This window comes from Dama dama, chromosome 10, assembly GCF_033118175.1.
Source record: "Dama dama isolate Ldn47 chromosome 10, ASM3311817v1, whole genome shotgun sequence".
In the NCBI taxonomy this organism is placed as follows: Eukaryota; Metazoa; Chordata; class Mammalia; order Artiodactyla; family Cervidae; genus Dama; species Dama dama.
In genome coordinates this window covers 33,552,351-33,569,432 of record NC_083690.1, presented here as the reverse complement: position 1 = coordinate 33,569,432, position 17,082 = coordinate 33,552,351, and the positions used below count along the sequence as shown (strand labels likewise).

The window sequence follows — 17,082 nt, the reverse complement described above, 5'->3', positions numbered from 1 at the left end:
TGTACCACGAGGAAAGTCCTTCTGTCCCTTTTTTAAGGATGAAGAAATAGGGCAAGGGAACTTCGGTGACTTTCCTGGGATGCCCAACCCTTAGTGGAGGAAGCATTGACCCCACCCCTGGCTCCCTGCTCCATCTGATGCCAGATGGGTGGCACCTCATTCAGAGCAGCCACCGAACAGTGGCGAGTCGGGCTTTGGGGAGAAACGCTGGGGACAGAGTGGCAGCCAGCAGCCTTTGCCTCCTTCCGGGGGTGACCTCTTCCACTGACCATGGCTCGCCCTCCCACATGGGGGTTTTGGTGGCGCATCTTCCTGTTTGAGCAGCTTCTTGAGTCTCTCAGCCTTTACCCCGTGGCGGCCACCTGCCCCCCATTTTTCTGTGCCAGTCTGCCCACCCTCCCATCAGCTTTCCCCATAGCCCCTGTTGTGTGTAGAGAAAATGAAAATGTTAGTCACTCAGTTGTGTCTGACTCTTTGCAACGCCATGGACGGTAGCCTGCCAGGCTCCTCTGTCCATGGAATTTTCCAAGCAAGAATACTGGAGTGGCTTGCCATTTCCTTCTCCAAGGGTATCTTCTCAGCCCAGGATCAAACTCGGGTCTTCTGCATTGCAGACAGATTCTTTACCATCTGAGCCACCAGGGAAGCCCCTTGGAAATGCTTTCTCTGCCCACGTGGTACCGGAGAGGATGGCAGACTGCCTGGAAGAGGAGACGGGAATGTGGCCTTGGCCCCAGGCCTCGGAGGTGGAACTGCCAGCGCCTTTCCAGGCATTGGCTCCCCGGGCCAGGTGTCAGCCCGGAGGGGCCGGAGCAGGCCAGCTCTGCGCTTACTCATGCCACTTGTCACACTGGGCTGGGAAGGCGTCCAGGCTCCCTGGGGCCTCCGAGGGTTCACCAGAGGTCACTGGGTGCCACTCCTGCCCCAGAAAGGGCTGTCCCCAGACTGTCGGAAAGTCACGGAAGCCTGATAGGGGCCAGCTCCCGGGGTTCCAAGGGGAATGGGGTCTAGAGATCGGGTCTCGAGGGAAGGTGGAACGGTGGCAGGCGCCAGAGCCTGGAGGAAGGGGGGCTGTACCGGAGGCGGGAGCCCTGGGCACATGGAGGGGTGGCAGATAATGTGTTTTGGGGTTGAGGGCTGAGGCAGTGTGGGGGCCATGGGAGAGCACAGGCTGGCGTGCGGACAGACCCAGGCTGAGAGCCCTGACCCCTCTTACTAACCATGTGGCTCTGGGATCATTATTTCTCATCTCCAAGCCTCCACTTCCTCTTTGATGAGATGGAGCTGGTCATACCTGTTTCCCCAGGTGATCTGGGTGGCTCAGTGGTGGGCAGCGGTGGGTCAGCCGTGGAGGACGGTTTCCCCCTGCTGATGACTCAGAGAAGTATTTGTAAAGTTGTCAGTTCTGGACCAGCTGTGATGGGAAGGGCTCAGCCGGTGGGGTTGGCAGTCATTACTGTTATTCCAGGGGGTCAGGAAGGCTTCCTGGAGGAGGTTCTCTCTCTCTTTTTTTTTTTTGGCTCTGCTGGGTTTTTATTTGATGCATATGGGCTTTCTGTAGTCGTGGCGAGCAGGCTCCTCTTCACTGAGGTGTGCAGGCTTCTCTTGTGGAGCGTGGGCTCTAGGCAAATGGGCTTCAGTAGTTGTGACTCGAGGGTCCAGAGCTCGGGCTCAATCAACTTGTGGTGCACGGACTCAGTTGCCCGGCAGCATGTAGAATCTTCCCGGACCAGGAAGAGAACCCGTGTCCCCTGCTTTGACAGGCGGATTCTTAACCACTGGACCACCAGGGATGTCCATAAATGGCTATTCACTATTATGATGATACATTTCTTCCAGATTTCCCCCAAGCTTATTAATTGTATATCTTGTGCATTCTATAAACTTACAAGCATGCATGCTTAAAAGATAAGCATTTTCCTGTGTCTTTAAATCACTTTATAATGCTCTGTCCTCGGGGTGCATGATAGTTAAATTCCAGCCCTGTCCCCCAAGAGTGAACAACAGGGCAACTCCTCACACCGTGGACACCTCACATCTGCTCATTCAATGGTCTGCCAGCTACGAAGCCTTCCCATACCAGCACATTTGATCTTCTTTCCCCCTTCCTCCCCAACCTGTCCTACAAGAGGAAACAGGCTCAGAGAGGTTAAGGAGCTCACTGGAGGTCACACAGCCCGCTCCCAGGCTCTTCCCACCCCACCCCCCCAATCCATACTAGGTAGGTCTTTGCTGCCCCCTTCTGGCTACCAGCACCTATAACATTACTCCTGTCTAACCCTTTAGGCTCACAGTCCTCTCAGCTCATTTATTTGCACAACAACAAAACATTATTGAATGCCTGCCTTCTCTATGCCAAGCAAGGTCTGGGACTACAAAATAGGAAAAAAAAAAAAAAAATCTCTGCCATCATGGTGCTTATATTCTAGTCGGGGAGGCAGATAAATAAAAACAAATAATATATTCAATAGTGACGAGTGCCATGGAGACAAATACAAAAATAGGACTTTCTTTCAAAAGCACAGTTTTAGAGAGGCTACCAGGAGTAAAGGCCTGAATGAAGAGAGGGTATAAGCCATATAGAAATCTAGGTCAAGACATTCAGGGAGAAGAGTCCATCAGTGCAAAGGCCCTGGGGCCCTGGACATATTTTGAAAATAGGGTCAACAAGATTGCTTTTTTTTTTTTTGGCCAAGCCTCACGGTATGCAGGATCTTAGTTCCAGGGATTAGACCAGGGATTAAACCTGTGCCCGCTGCAATGGAAGTGTGAAGTCTTAATTGTTGTACCACCAGGAAGTCCCCCAACAGGATTTCTGAGTATGGATGAGGGATGTGGGAAAGAAAGATCAAGGATGGCATCAGGACTTTGGAGGAGGAGGGGAGGTAGGATCTGAGTGGTGGGCCGATTTGACACCCAAATGAATAGGTTAGGAAGGCAGTTGGATCTGTAAACAAGAGAGAGTCCCATTTGAGGGGAGGGCGTGACTCAGGGGAAGAGCATTCAGCTGCAGAGAGCCCCACAGGAGACACGCCGTCGGGAGCCATTCTGTATCCCGTGTATATCAGTCATGAAACTGGATCGTAGGAGTGTTGGGCCTGGACAGTCACGAAGGGTCCGAGGAAGAACTCTGGGGCCCTCTGAGAGCAGAGGAGAGATAAGTGAACCCCCAGAGGGTGTGATGTCCTGGAAACTGAGTGACAAACTTGGAGAAGGAAACAGATCACCCGGGCCCAGTGCTGCTGCGAGGTCAGGCCTGAGATGGGGCTGTGGGACGGAGCAGCCCAGGGGTCCGGGGTGACGCGGTCATGAGCAGTTTCAAGGAGGGCAGGGGACCTGATTGGAATCGTGGACTCGGGGGGAGAATGAGAGAAAAGACATGGAACTCATCAGGGACAAGGCAGAGAAGGGGTAGGAGCTACAGGGTGAAACGGGGTTTAGCAGAGGGGTTTGGATATTGAATAGTGATGGTGTGATTTTAGAGACATGAGTGACCCAGTGGCAGGATGGGGAGATGGCCAGAGGAAGGGCATCCCCCTGGGAACAGGAGGGGTATGGGGGATGCTGAGACCATGTGCCAGACAGAGCCCCTCTGCCCAGAGAGGGACAGGGGAAGGGTGATAGGGACAGAAGACTGTGTGTCTTGGGGCGGAGGGGTGTGGGAAGAAGGATTACTAGAGTCAGGGTCCTAGGAGAAAGACTGGGAAGATGGAAAGGAACAGTCCCGGAAGAATGTATGACCTGGACACTGGAGAGGCCACCACTGTTGATGACCAAGGGGTTTAGACATGGCTGGAGGGAGGAGAGGTGGGCAGGACAGGGAGGGTCAGGGGCTTGGAATGCGTGTCTGCCAGCAGGTTGATCCCCAGGAAGTAGGACGGCAGCAGCCTGGGTTTCCTGAGCCCTGAGCAAGTTCAGTGCCTCACTGAGCGCCCACAGCATGCCTGGCCCTGGGCCTCTGACCCGAGCCTTGTGGTGTCTTCACAGCAAGCCTGCAACGTCAGTACTCTCTTCGTTCCCATTTTGCGGCTGAGCACGCTGGGGCTGAAGGAAGCAGTCAGGTGGTTAAGGCAGGGTCACAGTCACCCCTGGGCCGTTCTGGAGCCTGGGCCAGTGGTGCTGCGCGGTGGGGGTGGACGGCAGCACCAGGATGAGGCCGGAATCATACATGGCCTTGACGTAAACGCTGGTGACTCAAGCTTTCTCCCATAGCATTGCAGGCTTTTTCTGTCAAGGAAATAATAGGGTTGGATTTATCTTGTCTTATGATTACCATGGTAACCACTCTTCTACCCACTGAGGTGGATGGGAGAAGGCAAAACTGGGGCAGTGTGGGCTGCAGGACCCAGGGGTGGGTGGAATTAGGATCTAGAGGTGGCAGGGGGGAGTGAGGGCAGAAGGTTCCAGAAGGGTGACGGTGGTGTCCATCTTCAGGGCCGGATCTGTAGGCCTGTGAGAAACCCAGGAGCACGTGTGCAATTGGCCGGACCCAAGTGGTGCCCAGAGCCTGCAGGTGGCCCTGGGGGTGGGCCCAGCCTGGGTGAAGGTGGCAGCTGCAACCACCGCTCTGGCTAGCGTGGATCGGACAGAGAGGTCCCAGGGCAGAGCCCAAGAGCTCACTGCCCTCCACCGGACCTTGAGGGCGAGGAGCCTGTGAAGGAACAGAGGAGGTGGAGGTGGAGGGATTTGCTGGTCAGAAGAGCTGAGTCAGGCAGCTCTTTGCAGATCTCAGATGGCAGCAGAGGCCTAGGCAACACCAGAGGGATCAAGGAAATGAATATTCTAGAACTGATCTTGAAAAACAGCAGTTAAGGGTGGGGTGGGGGGGGAGGTCTTGTTAGGTAGTGAGTTCCCCGTCACTGGAGGCATCCAAGCAGCCACTCACCTCAGGGCGCTGCAGGAGATGGGGGAAGGCTTTACCCATTGCAGCTACCTTTGGCTTCTGCATGCTGTGCCTGTCTGCCCAGAGCCCCAGCCCTTTCGAACCAGGGAGGGCGCAGACCCGGGGGCCTCCTCACCCACTGACACCTCTGCCGCCCTGCTCCAGGCTTTCCCACAGCTGTCTGCCCCAGGTCTCTTCTGGCTAAACACACAGTTGCCCTAGGCCTCAGGCCAGCTTCGTCTTCTTTTGGTTGGGTTCTTTGGTCTCCGGCAGCTCATCCTCCCTGCCAGCTTGAGGGAACTCTGTGGTGAGCAGCCCGGAACCCCCCCCCACTCCCACTCACCACCCGAGAAAAGGGGCTAGGGACCCCATAGTCAGAGCAGAGCTACCGACTTCCGCTTAAGGCCAGCAAGTCCGGTTTTGCCCTTGACCTGCACCACCCCTGCACCTCCGGCTCCTTCCCCTACTTGAGGAGTGGGACAAATCCCAGCCACACCAGGGCTGTCCTGGGTGCTCCAGCGAGGCAAGAAGAAGAGGAATAAATGGCCTGTTGTGTTCGGGCGGGCAAGGCCGGCCAGGCCGGAGCGTGGAGGGCCTGGAAGGCCTGGCTTTGCAGCGTGGACTGGACCCTGCAGACCCGGCCTTGGCAAGCCCTTCCGCTGACGTCCCCACGGCCGGAGCCCGAGCACCCCCGCGGGCCAGGGTCCAAGCTCTGCTGGGCCCCAGCTTTACCTCAGAAGGGCCCTGCTCCATAAACCCTCCACTTGGCTTTTCATTTAAGGAACTCTGTCAGATTACATTCTGCTGAGAAAATATGACTTGCTGGCATCCCGTTTGACCTACTTCCCACCCCAGTGTTGCCTGAGGCCCAGTTTGAGAAGCTCAGCTCTGGGTGAAGGGTCTGCCAAGGGGAGGGCTGTGATCCCTTTTGCGGGAAGGATCCCCGGTGGCTCAGACGGAAAAGAATCTGCCTGCCAATGCAGGAGATGCAGATTCCATCCCTTGATGAGGAAGATCCCCTGGAGGAGGGCATGGCAACCCACTCCAGTATTCTTGCGTGGAGAATCCCGTGGACAGAGGAGCCTGGCGGGCTGCAGCCCCTGGGGTTGCAAAGAGTAAGACACGACTGAGCGACTAATACTTTCACTTTTCATGAGCAGAGAATGGCCCCAGCCCCACATGGCACCTCTTGTCATTGTCCCCATGGGGCCTCTTCTAGGTCTGCTGTCGCTCATTGGGTGCTGGGAGGGGTGGACTTTCCGGAGAAGGGCCTGACAGTGACCCCAGCAGAGGGCATTGGGGAAAGGACTGAATAGGAACAGGAAGAAGTCCCCTGCTGGCCCCACTCAGGAGCTAGGTGACCTTGGATTTACTGTCTGTGACCTTGGATGAATTAACATACTGTCTTTGACCTGGGAAAGTAAACTTGCTATCTCTCGGCCTTGAGGTCACATGGAGCAGGGACAGCCTCCATGGTCCACCCTACGGCCTTGTCATACACACGCCCCCTTCTTCTCTTCCCTACCGCACCCCCTCTCCACCCTTCCAACTCCGACAGGCTCTTGAGGGCTCAAAATAAGATCGTCCTTTCTCAAGTTTCTAAAGATATCACAATTCCAGCGCCCGCCACATGTTTCTCCACTTAATTATCTCTGCTTTTCTTTGTTAATTAGGCTCCAGTAATGGTCTCCCTTCTGCCATTCCGGGAGGAGCTGGCATCTGCTGGGCGGGGCCTGGAGGCCTTTGTGGGCAGACAGCCGGCTGCCAGGCCCAGAATTGGCCGCCTGCCTCCTTTCTTCCAGGCGAGGCGGCCCCGTGGGCCGTGGAACAATGTGGTGTCAGGAGACCCCACCCTTTCCTGGCCTGTGGGGGTCCAGTGGGGGTCACAGGCTGCCCCCCACCCTGCCCCTGGGGCGGTTGGTGGTGGTCCCAGCCCTGTCCTCCTCCAGCTCTGCCCCCCCAAGGTTCCCAGCTGTTGTTAGGCAGGGGGCTTGGGCCCCAGATGGAACAGTGAGGGGCTTCAAACTCTTCTGCAGCATTCCAGAAAACCTCACTCAAGCTAGTTCCCCAGCTGGGACCACCCAAGCCGACAGGAACAACCATCGCCTTTATTTGGGCTGGAATGGGATCAGCTCGGGGGTCACCAGGCACCTCGTGCCCAACCGAAGCTCTCTGGCTGATAAATGCGTTTTTGAGCCACAAAAAGTGGAGGCCTGGGTGGGGGGAGGGGGCACAAAGGATGGCTCAGCACGCGTGGTTTCCTGGGTGGACTGGATCTTGCCAACCTCCAGGGAAAGAAAGTGCAAGCGTTAGTCCCTCAGTCGTGTCCGGCTCATTGCGATTCCGTGGACTGCAGCCCGCCAGGCTCCTCTGTCCATGGGATTCTCCAGGCAAGAATACTGGAGTGTGCTGCTGTTGCCTCCTCCAGAAGATCTTCCCGAACCAGGGATCAAACCCGGGTCTCCTATATTGCAGGCATATTCTTAACCGTCTGAGCCACCTCCAGGGGTCTGGTAGCAAAAGAGACCTCGTGGTGGTGGGAGGCGGGGATGGGGACACTGGGACCCTCTGTAGTCCCTCTGCAGGCTTGGGGACAGGACAACACAGCCTGCAGAAGGGACCCCTTCAGGTTTGGGAGCAAAAGGCCAGTTACTTAGTCCATGAACAGTCCCGAAGTGTCCGCTGGACCGGACACTGGGCTGAGGGCTTCCCTGGTGGCTCAGACGGTAAAGAATCTGCCTGCAAGGCAGGAGACCAGGGCTCGATCCCTGGGTAGGGAAGACCCCCTGGAGAATCCCATGGACAGAGGAGCCTGGTAGGCTACAGTCCATGTGGCTGCAAAGAGTTGGACACAACTGAGTGAGTGACACTTTCACTTTCTTCACCTTTCTTCGCTTTCTTCACTTTCTCGCCTCATGGGATTTACATTCTGGTGTGGTTGCAGAGAACAGACGATGTGCGAAGGATCAAGGGTACCAGATGTTGAGGGCTGAGAGTCAGATAGGAGAGGTTGTGTTTATTTTTAGGGAGTTGCAGCAGTTGATGTGGGGGTGGCCAGGGATAGCCTGTGAGCAAAGGCCTGAAGGGGGCAGTAGTGAGCCAGGGGGGGGCGGTCACGTAGGGAAGAACCTTGCAGGCCAAGTATCGACTGCAGAGGCCCTGAGTCCCCCTGCCTGGGTGGGAGGTGAGGTCCAGTGGAGGACATGGTAGGAGATGGGGTGGAAGTGGGAGAGAAGGCCGATTGTGGGAGCTGGATCAGGATGCCGACCCTTATTCCGAGGGAGCTGGGAGCCAGTGCAGGCTTTGGAGCAGAGGAGAAACAGAATCCAGTTTAGGATCTAACAGGACCCTTCAGGCTGCTGGGTGAGGACATGCAGGGAGGCAGCGGGGGCGATGTAAGGAGGTGGTCGAAGCAACGCAAGCGAGGCCCGGGGGTGGCTGTAGCTGGGGGTGAGTTTTCAACTCTGGGCAGAGTTTGTAGCTAAAACCAACAGTTTGCTGGTGGGGGCTGTGAGCAAGAGGATGGGTGGGGGGAGTCAAGCTTGACCTCAGGGATTTGGACTGAGCTTCTGCAAGGGTGGAGGTGTCAGTAGGTAGCTGAGATTCAGAAGATGCAGGAAGAGGTTCTGGAAAAGGGACTGGGGGAGGTCTCAGGCATGTTGGGGGCTTATTAAGTCTGGGAGCTTCCCAGGTGGCTCAGTGGTAAGGAATTTGCCTGCCAGTGCAGGAGACACAGGAGATGCGGGTTCGATCCTGGAGTCAGGAAGATCCCCTGGAGGAGGAAATGGCAACCCACTCCAGTGATCTTGCCTGGAGAATCCCAAGGACAGAGGACCTGCAGGCTACAGTCCTTGGGGTCGCAAAGAGTCAGACACGACTGAGCATGCACACACATCTCCAAGAGCAGTTTGACATGCAAGCAGGGGATTCAGAATGTGATCACATCAAATGATGTGTCATTTGAAGAATCACAAGCGCATTGCTGGTAATATTTGAAGCCCAAACGGGGACTTCCCTGGTGGTCCAGTGGTTAAGACTCCGCACTTCCAATTCAGGGGGGCACATCCATCGTCCGGGAACAAAGATCCCACATGCTGCCTAGTGAGGCCAAAAAATAAAAATACATAAATAAAGCCCAAACAGAACGAGATCATCAGGAGTGAGTGGAGTCAGAGTGTCAGGACCCTGGTACCTTCGGTCTTTGCAGGTCAGGAGAAAACCGGGAGGAGCCAGGAGAGGGTGGTGTCCTGGGGGTTAGTGGAAGAACCCCCTTCTCCCTGGGAGGAGGCCCTTCTCCCCTTGTGACCCTGAGGCTCCCACGGCCCAGAGACGTGGCTGAGCATCTTGCAAGGACATCAGAGGTCAGGCCCTGAGCGACGATGGCTTCTTAGCCGGCCCCAGTCTCCACTGCTCAGGATTATAGATGCTGCACAAGGTGAGCGGGAAGAGGCTTCCTCTCCTCCCCACAAAGTAGAGGAGGCCTGGGCTTCCGTTGTCTGTTTCATGAAACAGCAGGTTCCCCTCCACCTCTCAGGTGGGGACCCAGGGAGTGCAGGGCTGGGTGAAAACTCCAGCAGAGGGTCTTGTTCACCAGGGGAAGGAGAATGGATTTGCCCCATGGACAACAGAGAGGCCCTCAGCGAGTTTAAAGCAACAGAAGGACATGGTCAAACAGACTGTTTAGATAAATCTGAGTGACTTGCAGAGGAGAGGATGGATTCAGGGAGGCCAGCTGAGATGTTCTTGCTGCATCAAAGGTGACAGGATGTACCTGGATTTTGTTGTTGTTCAGTCACTAAGTCATGTTTGATTCTTCCCAACCTCATGGACTGTAGCCCGCCAGGCTCCTCCGTCCTCCACTGTCTCCTGGAGTTTGCTCAAACTCATGTCCATTGAGTCGGTGATACCATCCAACCATCTCATCCTCTGCCTCCCCCTTCTTTCGCCTTCAGTCTTTCCCAGCATCAGGATCTTTTCCAGTGAATCAGCTCTTCGCATCAGGTAGCCAAAGTATTGGAGCTTCAGCTTCAGCATCAGTCATTTCCATGAATATTCAGGGTTGACTTCCTTTAGGATTGACTGGTTTGATCTCCTTGCAGTCCACAGGACTCTCAAGAGTCTTCTCCAACGCCACAGTGTGAAAGCATCAATTCTTGGGCCCTCAGCCTTCTTTATTGGTCCCCCTCTCACATCCATACACGCTTACTTGAAAAACCATGCGTGCTAAGTCGTTTCAGTCGTGTCTGACTCTTTGCAACCCTATAGACTGCAGCCCGCCAGGCTCCTCTGTCCAGGGGATTCTCCAGGCAAGAATACTGGAATGGGTTGCCATTTCTTCCTCCAGGAGATCTTCCCAACCCAGGGATCAAGCCCACATCTCTTATGTCTCCTGCATTGGCAGATGGGTTCTTTACCACCTGGGACGCCCTGAAAAAAATGTAGCTGGAGGCAAAGGGGTGCAGAGGGGTGGAGTTTCCTGTGGCTGAAGTAACTCTGGCTGAAAGCAACACAGGTTCACTTCCTTACAGGAGGAGTCAGGAGGTCCACATGGCGGGTTCCTCCGAAAGGCTCTTCGGGGGAATCTGTTTCCTTGTCCTTTCCATCTTCTAGAGGCTGCCTGCCTTCCTTGGCCTGTGGCCCCTCCTGCATCCTCAGAGCTCATCCATCCAACTTCTGTTGTGCGCACTCCTTCTGCTTTTGACCTTGCCTCCTTCTTCCAGGGACTCTTGTGATTGCATCTGGGGTCCACTCGAATAATCCTGCATCGTCTCCCCGTCTCAAGATCCTTAAGCGTAGCAGCACAGTCCCTTCTGCCATGTGAAGAAACAGGCTCCAGGGATTAGGGGATGGACAGCTTTGGGGGCCACTATTCAGCTGAGGTTTCCCTCCTGAGTGACCGCGTGGGAGGGTGGGGCCAGGGACCCACGAGATGGGAGGAGGGACAGGTTTGAGGGAGGCCTGGGGAGAGCCTGGGCAGGGATGTGCAGCGCAAAGGTGCTTGGGGAGGCAGGTGGAAACATGGGTTTGGGCTTATGGGTGCAGAGAAAGCTGGATGGGGTAGAAGGAAGATCAGGTTCCTCCCCACGTGCAGAAACTGAGTCGTGATGAGCCTTCAGTATGATTTCAGACCCTCTGCCTGTCCTCGCAGCATCGGCGGAGAGGCTGTACTGCCAGGGGGTCAGTGATCTGGGATGAATCGTGGCTTCCTACTCACTCTCTGTGTCCCCTGGGCAGATGGCTTTCTCTCTGTGCCTCTGTCCCCCCATCTGCAGGAGGGAGATACTCCTAGGGCCAGCTTCCTAGTGTTGTCGGGAGGATTAAGTGAATGAATCCGTGCCGAGGTCTAAGAAGAGTGCCTGGCACATGGGAGTTTAATTTCTCGGGCAGTTATTTGCCGAGTGCTTGTGATGTTCTGTGGGTTCTGGGGCTGTAAACGTGAATACGTGCAGACAGACCACATGCTCGGCCCACAGGGAGCATCTGTTCTCAGGTCCCCAGCTGCAGAGTTCGCCACTGTTGTAGGCTAAGGATTGTGGCCTCAAAATACTTTCTTTCTCCCTGCCCTCTGGCACAGCGGAGCCCCAGCCTATGTGGTCAGCTGACTGCCTCTGCCCACCTTGCCCAAGTTGGGCACTGATGCTCTGCCAATCACACTTAGTGGGCGGCCTTCTGCACCTGGCCAGTCGTGGCCACAGTTCAGCCTAGGCCTTGTTGGCCTTGGGACCGTGAAGGAGGGAAGGGGAGGGGAGAGGGAAGAAGGTAACTTCCCTTGGGAAGGGCCATGAGTATGTCCGCTCCCCAGATCGTCCATCCAGGATAGACCGCCCCCCCAAGAAAACCTGATGTTTGCTCTGCCCAGCCTGTCTTGCAGGTTCAAGCTGCAAGCGAATTTTTAATTTACAGTTAAATGGAGCTGCAAGAGAATTTGGCAGGAAGCCCTCTGCCAAGCTGCTGGGCTGTTCTCAGGTGGGAAGTTGGCACCCAGGGGTCAGAGAGACTTGGGTTTGAGCCTCAGTTCCAGCCATTGGAAACCATGTGGCCTTGGCGGCTTTGACCAGGCACCTTGACGCCTCTGAGCCTCAGGTTCCTTATCTGTAAAATGGAGATCCTAACACCTGGAGGTCAGGCTTGTCGTGAGGAATGAAGAGCATCACTGTGTGAATCACCAGGTCCTGTCTCCGCCAGGCATGTGTCGTTAGCCGATGGAGGGCTTGCATCCTAGTGTTCGGCAGATGGGAGGGCCTGGAGGAGCCCCAGAAGGGGAGGCCCCGGCCAAACAGCCCTCCGTTGGCCATTGTTTCAGGCTCTTGTTGCAGTGGGTCAGCTGGAGGCCAGGCAGCTGGGCTCCAGGAGGAACCTGGATCACCTGCCCAGGCAGGCTGTGGTCCACCCGCCACCCACCTCCATCCTGGGGAAGGGAGATGGATTGATGGAGGCACAGAGCCTGGCCCGAGAGAACCCTGGGAGAGAAGGCGTGGCTTCTTCCCTCCCCTCCCCCTCCCCAGGGAACCCCACGCACTGATCAGCTCCATCGTGGTCCCCAGCACGTGACTCACTCTGCCATCCATCCCTGCTTGTAACGAGCGATCAATTGGTTGATGGCTGTACCTTTTTATTTTGAAATAATTTTTCATTTACAAATACTTGCAAAGATAGTACAGAATTCCCAAATACAGTCTCACCCATGTAGAACACTAATGTCTTGTAGAACCGTGGTCCACTTGTCAAAACTCAACATCAGGTGGTGCCTGCAATGAACTAAGCTTCAGGCTAGATTTCTGCAGTTTTTTCATTGATATCCTCTTCACATTCCAGACTCCAGTGCAGGATACCACACTGCATTTACTATTCATTATTTTTTATTTTTTCATTCATATTCATACATACTTGTTTGGGCGCTTGATAATAAATACTACAGTGAATGCCCATGAACCCACCACCTCTAAGAATCTAAGAATCAGAACAGAGCCAGTAACATACACCCACCCACATGCTCTCCTTCATTTTGTCCACCTCCCTCCCTAGAACAAATATTCTGAATTTTATGTGTCTCATTCTCTTGGGGTGTTTTTTCCCTGAAAAATTGCAAAACTACAGGAAAAAAAGAATAGTATAATGCCTGTCAGTATTTTCTTTCACTGAATTCACTGATTATTCTTCTTTTTTTGTTTTTTTTGGCCAAGACTCTTGTCTTACTGGATCTTAGTTCCCCAAACCAGGGGTTGAACCTGGGCCTTCTGCAGTGAAAGAGTGGAGTCCTAACCACTGGACTGCCTGGAGTCTTTGGGAGCTGGTGGCTCAGACAGTAAAGAATCCACCTGCAATGCAGGAGACCTGGGTTCGATCCCTGGGTCAGGAAGATCCCCTGGAGGAGGGCATGACAACCCACTCCAGTATTCTTGCCTGGAGAATCCCATTGACAGAGGAGCCTGGTGGGCTGCAGTCCATGAGGTTGCAAAGAATTGGACACAACTGAGCGACTAAGCGCAGCACATTAATTCTTAACATTTTGCCAAGTTCCTTCCCTCCCTCCCTCCTGTCTCTCTCCTACCCACAGACCCCACCCCCGTTGGTTTCTGTCTCTGCCTCTTTCTCCATCAAAATGACTTGCAGGCATGTCTTGACTCTTCATGCCTAAATATTTCAACACACATCTCTCCAGAACAATGCTCTTCTTTTTTGCAGACCCATAATATCGTTGTCACACTTACGAAACTTGCTAACTCCCTCTCATCTAGTATATAGTTTATATTGAAATTCCCAAAAAATGTCTTTGATGGTGTCATCCCCTGTGATTTAATCACTGCTCAGGTTTATTTTTCTAAAAAAATATGTCTATTGCATAAAAGACTTGCTTAAACCAAAATTTTTTCACTTTGCTTAATTTTTTTCACTTTTATAACCCAGGTGTCTTATTTTTTAGAGGTTTTTTTTTTTTAATTTATGTATCTATTTATTTTTGGCTGCATAGGGTCTTAGTTGTGGCATTCGGGCTCCTCATCACCAGCTTAGCTGCTCGGCAGCATATGGGATCTTGTCACACGTGGGATCTTAGGTCCCTAACCAGAGATCAAACCTGCATTCCCTGCGCTGGAAGGCAAATTCTTAACCTCCAGACCACCGGCGAAGTCCCCAAGGTATCCTATTATAGAAAGTCTGGAACTTGCTTCTGTCACTCTATAAGACGTAACATAGTGTTAAAATGTGTGGCCGTAGCTGTTTGTTTTCAGGGCTCCGTAATATTCCACTGCATTGACTACACCACGATCGATTCATTCATTCTCCTGTCCTAGGCTATCTGAGTCTTGCTGTTACTTGCCGTTACTAAGATTGCTCCTTCGCCCACCTGAGCATGTTTCCTTTGGCACACGTAGGAAAGATTCTCTTGGGTACATGAGATCACGGGTGAGGGCTTCCACCCCACTGCAGCACGGCCGTCCCCTCTCTGAGCTTCAGTTTGTCCATCTGTAAGACAGATGACGGAACTCCTGCTGCCCCTACATACAGATCCTGGAAAGAGTTAAGAGGTGAACTGAGTGTACCCTTTCATCCTGGCGAAGGCCCGGGCCAGGAAAGCGAAGTATCCTACAAGTCATGGGGGCCCGGGGAACGACGTGGCTCATCCCCCATCTGAGCGACCCCTGCTCCCTGCACAAGGCAGCTATTCCACCAAGGTGGGGTGCCCCTGGATATCCACCTTCTGGTCTCTTGAGAGCCAGGCCCACCTGGGTCTACTTTTTTATTTTAAATTATTATTATCATTCTGTGTGTGTGTGCTCTTTGCAACCCCGTGAACTGTAGCCCACCAGGCTTCTCTGTTCATGGGATTCTCCAGGCAAGAATACTGGAGTGGAATATTGCCATTTTCTTCTCCAGGGAATCTTCCTGACCCAGGGATCAAACCCGCATCTCTTGCATCTCCTGTATCAGCAGGTGGATTCTTTACCACTAGCGCCACCTGGGAAGCCAGGTGACAATCAAAAATAACAATTAAAAATAATTGTGATTATTTTAGTGAATTTATTTATTTCTGACTGCCCTGGGTCTTCGCTGCTGTGCATGGGCTTTCTCTAGTTGCAGTGTGTGGGCTTCTCATTGCAGTCGTTTCTCTTGTTTCGGGATGTAAGGCACAAGGGCTTAGTTGCCCTGCCACATATTAGATCTTCCTGGACCAGGGATTGAACCTGGGTCACTTGCATTGGCAGGCAGATTCTTCTTAAGCACTGGACCACTAGGGAAGTCTGTGGGTCTGGTTTATGGCTGGATCGCCCAGTCCAAGCCCGGCAGAGAGGAGAGGCTGCTTCGAGAGGAGAGAGGAGAAATAGTTATTATGTTCTTCCCCCAGAGATCTGGGCTCTCCCCTCTCTCGCTGCTGGCTTCCTCTGTGTCATTTTGGAACGTGGTTCTCAGCACACAGTCATCAGCCTGAGCTGGGCACCTCAGACTCGGCGCAGAAAGGCCAGGCTGCTCCGGGCTCTTGTACTTTGCCTCTGGAGAGTGATGTGGGGCCACCCCAGGCGTCACCCTGAGCTGCCTGGCTTAAAACTGTGTACCCAGCATGGCTGTGATTTAATAAGCTTGGTTGCTTGCTTTCCCCAGGCAAAATTCGTTTAATCCTTGGGCTAACAGACAGCCGATTAGAAAGGACAAGATGGGAGCTCCTGGGGCAGACCATAGAGAGAGAAACCAGAAAGCTGGAAAAAGCAAACATGGGCAGGGGAAGTGCCAGCCTGGGGCAGTGAGGGACAGGTCCCTGTGGCCAGGGCAAGTTCAGCAGCACTTTCTGGATGGCACTGGGGTTCAGGTCATGAGGCTGACCTCCCCCTACCCCCAAATTGTGCGCTTAATTAGAAAAGGGGTACTTGGTGTGGGTTTTTTTTTTAATGTTTATTTTTATTCATTCATTTCTGGCTGTGCTGGGTCTTTGTTGCTGCTCAGGATTTTCTCTAGTTGTGGCGCACGACCTTCGCGTTATGGTGGCCTCTCTCGTCATGAGCACGGGCTCTAGGGCACGCAGGCTCAGTCGTTGCAGCTTCCGGGCGCCAGAGTGCAGGCTCAGTAGTTGTGGCACATGGGCTTAGTTGCCCCAAAGTACGTGGGCTCTTCCTGGATCAGGGATCGAAATCGGGTCTCCTGCATTGGCAGGCGGATTCTTTACCACTGAGCCAGCCCGCTTGATGAGTTTTAGAAAATGTCCTCCCCTAAATGAGTCAAGCAAACCCAGAGAGAAGAGTTTCCTAGGTAAGATTTCATTTCCTGAGACTACGTGAGATAACTGAGGCAGTGGTCTGCTAATCATGTCAATGATAACTTGACATTGACAGCAGAAGAGCTTACTTTTTTTTTTAATGTCTCATTAAATTTTTTTAATGTATCATTAAATCCCTCCCTATCAGGCCAGGATTCCCACTGGAGGGATGTCAGAACTGGCTCAGAGAGGGGTTGAGTGCTTTTCCAAACACCACACAGCATTAGGGGGTACAGTCAAGATTGCCTTGGAGTCTGCTGTCACTGGCCCTGGGGATGCCCTTTCTCCCCACTGTCTACAGGCGTTCAGGCAGGTACCTGGAGGGTATCTTCGCATGGAGCCCTTGTGATGTTTCCAAATTGAGACCATTCTGAAACGTTTGCAACCATCGCGGTCCTTACAGCCAGCCTGGGTTTGCAGACGCTCCATCAGGTCCCCCCCAGGGAAGAAGAGTAATGACAACTAGCCCGAGACCACGCCAGGCAGGGGCAGGACATCCTCAGCTCCGTGTGGTCGTTGTTGCAACTTTCCAAACAAGGAAATGCAGTGGTGGCCCAAGATCATGAGCTAATAACAGAGCCAAGACTTGAGACCAAGCAGTCAAACTTCAGAGCATGTGATCTTAATTGGTCTTAAATTCCGGCAACAGGGCTGTACCTCGGAGTCCACGAAAGAGCACGGGGTTTCTGGCCGAGACCCCACGGGCCCCAGGGATTGTGCCTCACCCCCCAGCCAACCCCTCAACAAACACACACACACACACACACACACACACACACACACTGTATCTCTCATGTTCTCTGATCCTTGTTTTGCTCATTAGCAGATCAGATTCAGTGGTGATGGTTGCCAGGACCACCCTGCCCTGCCCACAGCCGTCCTTGGGGAGGTCCCTGGTGACCACTGGCCTGGCTGCCGCTTCTCCAGGGAGTGGGCGTACGATGGTGGTGGC

The 17,082-nt window shown here is 53.7% G+C and overlaps 1 protein-coding gene across 6 annotated transcripts in view; it reads left to right on the top strand.

Moving 5' to 3' along the window:
• Window positions 1–17,082, top strand: part of GTF2IRD1 (GTF2I repeat domain containing 1) — a 116,036-nt gene that overhangs the window by 84,860 nt on the left and 14,094 nt on the right. The window contains exon 23 of one of the 6 annotated variants that reach the window (XM_061153396.1): window positions 615–1,941. The exons of the other annotated variants lie outside the window; for them this stretch is intronic. Coding sequence (XP_061009379.1) covers window positions 615–634 — 20 coding nt within the window. The 3' untranslated portion in view covers window positions 635–1,941. Of the gene's footprint in view, window positions 1–614; window positions 1,942–17,082 lie in introns of those variants that run through there. 6 annotated transcript variants of the gene reach the window in all.